General features: G+C 41.5%; 1 protein-coding gene across 1 annotated transcript; it reads left to right on the top strand.

Annotated features, from left to right (window-relative positions):
* Positions 1-351: 351 nt before the first annotated feature.
* On the top strand, positions 352-4,860 carry TSHZ1 (teashirt zinc finger homeobox 1; the record flags this gene model as incomplete). The annotated part of the gene is made up of 3 exons (XM_009585604.1): positions 352-479; positions 945-1,397; positions 1,500-4,860. Coding segments are annotated over 3 exons (3,211 nt in total), but the record flags the coding sequence as incomplete, so codon positions are not given.
* Between the last annotated feature and the right edge of the window lie 788 nt (positions 4,861-5,648).

Genomic DNA, 5,648 nt, shown 5'->3' with positions numbered 1-5,648 from the left:
TCTGCTCATGAATATCACATTTGCTAGTTTAAAAAATAGTTTGATATAGATAAACACATAGTTTGGTAAGATTATATAGTTTTACCAGGTGGCAATACAATAGCAAAGTTTTATTTTTACCATAAACCAATAATCAAGCTGGGATGGAGGTCTCAAGTTTTTTGTTTGGTGCTTTTTAAAATTAATCTCTAACATTTCCTTTTAGTTGCTGACAGCTTTTTTCAAAATGGTAAATGCAGGACCCACGTCAGATCATAACACGAGGCAAAGTATATCCTAGCCATTTCAGAAAACGATCATAGTCTTGCTTCTCTTTTCACCTTGTAAAAATGAAAGCTGTTCTGCTCTCAGATGGACCCAGTACAGCCAGCCACCAGGAGACCCTGGAACAGCTAACCTGACAGACTTGCCCCGTATAGCTCCATTAGAGTCAGGTGTCAGTGACACAGAAATGGCTCTTGAAGCTATAGCTGAAGCCAGTTTGTGAGAAAAGACAGCCCTGACGAGATGGAATTGGCCAAGCCAGTGGTTCTGAGTGCCGAGGTCTGAGGGGTGCAGGTCAGCTGCCATGTGTTGTGCATACGTAGTGCAGTAAATATAGCTCAGTGCCAGGCCATTTTTTAAATTGATAAGAACTGGTTTAGTAGGCTCTTTGTTCGATTTTGGTTTTGATATTATGGTATCTACTGTGGTCCTGGCACATATTTTACTGCTGAAGTCAAAGTTTATTCTTAGATAGCACTGATATCAAACTGTAACCAGGACAGAGTATATGGATTTATAGGTGGAGTTTGTGAGTGATGGTGAGTTTGGTTTCTGGAAGTATCTTCAAAATTTGTCTTTATGGTTACTGCTTTTAGTACAGGAGACAGCAACGATGTAAAATGTGTGTGTTCAATAACTTTGTCTTGTTTTACCCCCCACTCTCCCCTCCTGTATTTTAGCATATGTTCCTGAGGAGGAATTGAAAGCAGCAGAAATAGATGAAGACAGCGTGGAAGATGATGGGCTGTCTCTGGACATCCAGGAGAATGAGTATTTGTGCAATGAAGAAGCGGAGATCAAAGAGGCTCAAAGCTACCAGAACTCCCCAGTCAGCACTGCAACTAATCAGGATGCAGGCTATGGTTCGCCGTTTAGTGAAAACAGCGATCAGCTGGCCCATTTCAAAAGCACTTCCTCTAAAGAAGAGAAAGAGGATCCTCAGTGCACAGACAATGTTTCCTATCCACAGGACAGCTTGGCACAAATAAAAGCTGTGTATGCAAATTTGCTTTCAGAGACTTGCTGGTCCAGTTTAGCTTTGGACTTAAAGAAATCCAATCCAACCACCAGCAACAACGGAATCAGCCAGAATGAAAACACCTCCACTACTGACACCAATGCCAATTCCCAGAGTACAAGTACTACCAGTACCAACACTAGTACCAGTACAACTACCAGTAATACTAGTAACAGTAATAGTAACAGTGGTGGCTCGGGTTATGACTGGCACCAAGCTGCATTAGCTAAAACTTTGCAGCAGACCTCATCATACGGACTTCTCCCAGAGCCTAGTCTTTTCAGCACAGTACAGCTTTACCGGCAAAACAATAAACTTTATGGGTCTGTGTTCACCGGTGCTAGCAAGTTCCGATGCAAAGACTGCAGTGCAGCCTATGACACACTGGTGGAGCTAACAGTGCACATGAATGAAACTGGACATTACCGTGATGACAACAGAGATAAAGAAGCTGATAAGACCAAACGGTGGTCAAAGCCTAGAAAACGATCCCTTATGGAAATGGAAGGCAAAGAGGATGCCCAAAAAGTGCTGAAGTGCATGTACTGTGGGCATTCGTTTGAGTCTTTGCAAGACCTCAGTGTCCATATGATAAAAACAAAGCATTACCAGAAAGTGCCTCTGAAGGAGCCAGTACCAGCCATCACTAAATTGGTCCCTTCTACCAAAAAGCGAGCACTTCAGGACTTAGCTTCACCTTGTTCCCCTGAGCCAACAGGGATCACTGCAGAAGCTTCACTGGGTGAGTCTGCAAAGGATCAGAAAACTGCCAACCCCTATGTGACTCCAAACAACCGCTATGGCTATCAAAATGGTGCTAGCTACACTTGGCAGTTTGAGGCACGCAAAGCCCAAATACTGAAATGCATGGAATGTGGCAGTTCCCATGACACTTTGCAGCAGCTCACTGCTCATATGATGGTCACTGGTCATTTCTTGAAGGTGACCAATTCTGCTTCCAAAAAAGGCAAACAGCTAGTATTGGACCCTGTGGTGGAGGAGAAGATACAGTCTATACCCCTTCCACCCACCACCCACACAAGGCTACCAGCCTCCAACATTAAAAAGCAGCCCGATTCCCCAGCGGGCTCCACAAACTCAGAGGAAAAGAAAGACGTAGAGAAGGAAAAGGTGGTGGTCAGTGAAACAGAGAAAAAGATTAAAGAGGAGAATGAGGACTCCACAGAGAAATTTGAGCCAACAACTTTGTATCAGTACCTCAGAGAGGAGGACCTAGATGATAGTCCTAAAGGCGGAATAGACATATTGAAATCTCTGGAGAACACAGTGACAACAGCTATCAGCAAAGCTCAGAATGGAGCCCCTTCCTGGGGAGGATATCCCAGTATTCATGCAGCTTACCAGCTCCCAGGAACAGTCAAACCTCTTCCGCCCGCGGTGCAGAGCGTTCAAATGCAGCCGTCTTATGCCAGCAGTGTAAAATCACTGTCGTCAGAACACAATGCGCTTATCCATTCTCCAGGCAATCTCACACCCCCACCTCACAAGAGCAATGTATCTGCGATGGAAGAATTGGTGGAGAAAGTTACAGGTAAAATCAGCGTGAAGAAGGAAGAAAAGCCTTTGGAGAAAGAGAAGAGTTCTCCAGTCAAACCCATGTCTCCTGCTGCTAAAGAAAACAAGGACTTCCCAAAAGCAGAAGAAACAAATAACAAACAGCAGCAGAAGAAGAGCTCTGAGACAGAAGTTCAGAAGGTCAAAAAGGATAGTCCAGCAGAAGCACATACGCCAAATGGTACAGAGCCACTTAAAACAAAGGTTGCAAACGGCTGTAACAATTTAGGAATCATCACAGATCATTCACCTGAGCCATCCTTCATTAATCCATTGAGTGCTTTACAGTCCATTATGAATACCCACTTAGGCAAAATTTCTAAGCCGGTAAGCCCCTCTCTGGACCCTTTGGCCATGCTGTACAAAATTAGCAACAGTATGTTGGACAAACCCATTTACCCAACCACTCCAGTCAAGCAGGCTGATGCTATTGACCGGTATTACTATGAGAACAGTGATCAACCTATTGATTTAACCAAGTCCAAAACCAAACCTCTTGTTTCCAGTGTGGCTGACTCTGCCTCGTCCCCGCTCAGAGAGAGTGCCCTGCTGGATATTTCTGATATGGTGAAGAACCTCACAGGGCGTTTGACACCCAAGTCTTCTACTCCGTCTACCGTGTCAGAGAAGTCTGATGCTGACGGGAGCAGTTTTGAGGAAGCTCTGGATGAACTGTCACCAGTACACAAGAGGAAGGGCAGACAGTCCAACTGGAACCCTCAGCATCTTCTAATCCTTCAAGCCCAGTTTGCTTCCAGCTTGAGGGAGACCCCGGAAGGCAAATACATTATGTCGGACTTAGGTCCACAAGAGCGGGTACACATCTCTAAGTTTACTGGTCTTTCCATGACCACAATTAGCCACTGGCTGGCCAATGTGAAGTATCAGTTAAGGAGGACAGGTGGAACTAAGTTTTTAAAGAACTTGGACACAGGACATCCTGTTTTCTTTTGCAATGATTGTGCCTCTCAGTTCAGGACTGCTTCTACATACATAAGTCACTTAGAGACACACCTAGGGTTTAGTTTGAAGGATCTGTCAAAGTTGCCACTTAATCAGATTCAAGAACAGCAGAATGTTTCAAAAGTCCTCGCGAACAAGACTTTGGGCTCACTTGGAATTGCCGAGGAGGACTTAGGCTCCACATTCCAGTGTAAGCTCTGTAACCGAACTTTTGCAAGCAAGCATGCAGTCAAACTGCACCTTAGTAAAACACATGGCAAGTCCCCAGAGGACCATCTGATCTATGTAACTGAGTTAGAAAAACAATAGCGTCCAGGTAAGCAGCCAGGTATGCAAGTGACCACAGGAACATTGCACTAAACTTCTTCATAGTACTGCACTAGGCCTGACCTGAGCCTCTGAAATCAGTCTTACTTTTGTTGCTGAACTGCCTATCTGGACCTTGGTTTTTCTTACACTTATTTTGTAGTTATATTTATATGCTCTTTGTCTGATCTGTGCATGGTTATTTTTTGTTTCTGTTTTTATTTTTTGTGAGTCAAAGTCTGACCTTTATTTTCAACATCTGTCCTTGGTGTTAAGCTATCTTTTGTAGAATATAGTGGGAGACACTATTGAGAGACATTAATTTAGCCGTAAAGAAAGACACAAAGAACAATGATAAAGAGACATCCTAAAATTACAAAGTTGCCATGACAATAAAGGTCACAGAACCTGGTAGTGTCAAGTTTTAACCCTCTGAGAACTGTAATAGCATTTCTGTGCCTTTCCCAGTGACTAAGTAAGTAAATAAGGAAAAACAAAACAAAACAAAAGGCTTAAAGGTATTTCATTTAAATAAAAGCTGTGTCGGAAGCAGAACTTATTTGTTTTAAATGAACGAGCTTCTTTTTTTTTTTTAATGCAGAACTGGTTTGTGAAGAATTTGTGCATGCAGTCCTTGGAAGAAGGAGCGCTGTGTAGTACTCAAGGGGTTAGGAAGCCACAACTGTATAAGTTTAATAATTAAAAAAAAAAAGCAAACCAAGTTGCCACTATGCCCAAACCCTCTGGATGCTGAGAATTGCCACTTTTTGGCAAAAAAAAAAAAAAAAAAAAAAAGTATGCAAGCTGTTATTTAAAACAAGTGTAAAAATGCTCTTTTCTTTCCTTTCTTTTTTTTTTTTTCCTGTAAAATACTGCAGTTTATAGTTATTTACAAATGTTAAGCTTTGGTACAAGCTGACCTTTCTATAGTGTGCTGCATTGGTAAATGAAAACAAAAAAAATGGGGCAAATGTTGGATTCTGTTCCTTGTAAATTGCCAGCATCAGCTTAAAAAAAATACATGTTACATATCGTACCATTTTAAACTGTTCAACTTTCTTTGTACCTTCTGGCTGTATGCTTTCTCTTTTAACTTTTTATATTGTCATTTTATATTCGATTTCTGTGTATATAATGTAAAACCACACTTTTGGAATAAAATTTAGTTCCTGCAGCTTGATATAAATAGAGAAATTTTACTGGCACCTGCATCTTTCCAGATGCATGTACTTAAAGGAACTATCTGACAAAAAAATAAATAAATAAAAATAAAGCAAGCAATGCACTATGAATTATACATTTTGATGTTTTATCATTAATATTGTACAGTACATTTTGGTTCACACAATTAAATCCACTGTTTTCTCAAGTGTAAAATAAACCCACATGCAGTTCTTGATTTACATACATTGTCATGTCGTCATTATATTGCCTTTGAGGTGTTATTCCAGCAATAAGGGGCATCGTTTATATAATCAACCAGCAAAAGCCTGTTCGAAATCATCTCTCGTGATCTGTGTGC

This window comes from Fulmarus glacialis, unplaced genomic scaffold (genome assembly GCF_000690835.1).
Source record: "Fulmarus glacialis isolate BGI_N327 unplaced genomic scaffold, ASM69083v1 scaffold24539, whole genome shotgun sequence".
Taxonomy (NCBI): domain Eukaryota; kingdom Metazoa; phylum Chordata; class Aves; order Procellariiformes; family Procellariidae; genus Fulmarus; species Fulmarus glacialis.
This window is presented reverse-complemented; position numbering and strand designations above follow the sequence as displayed.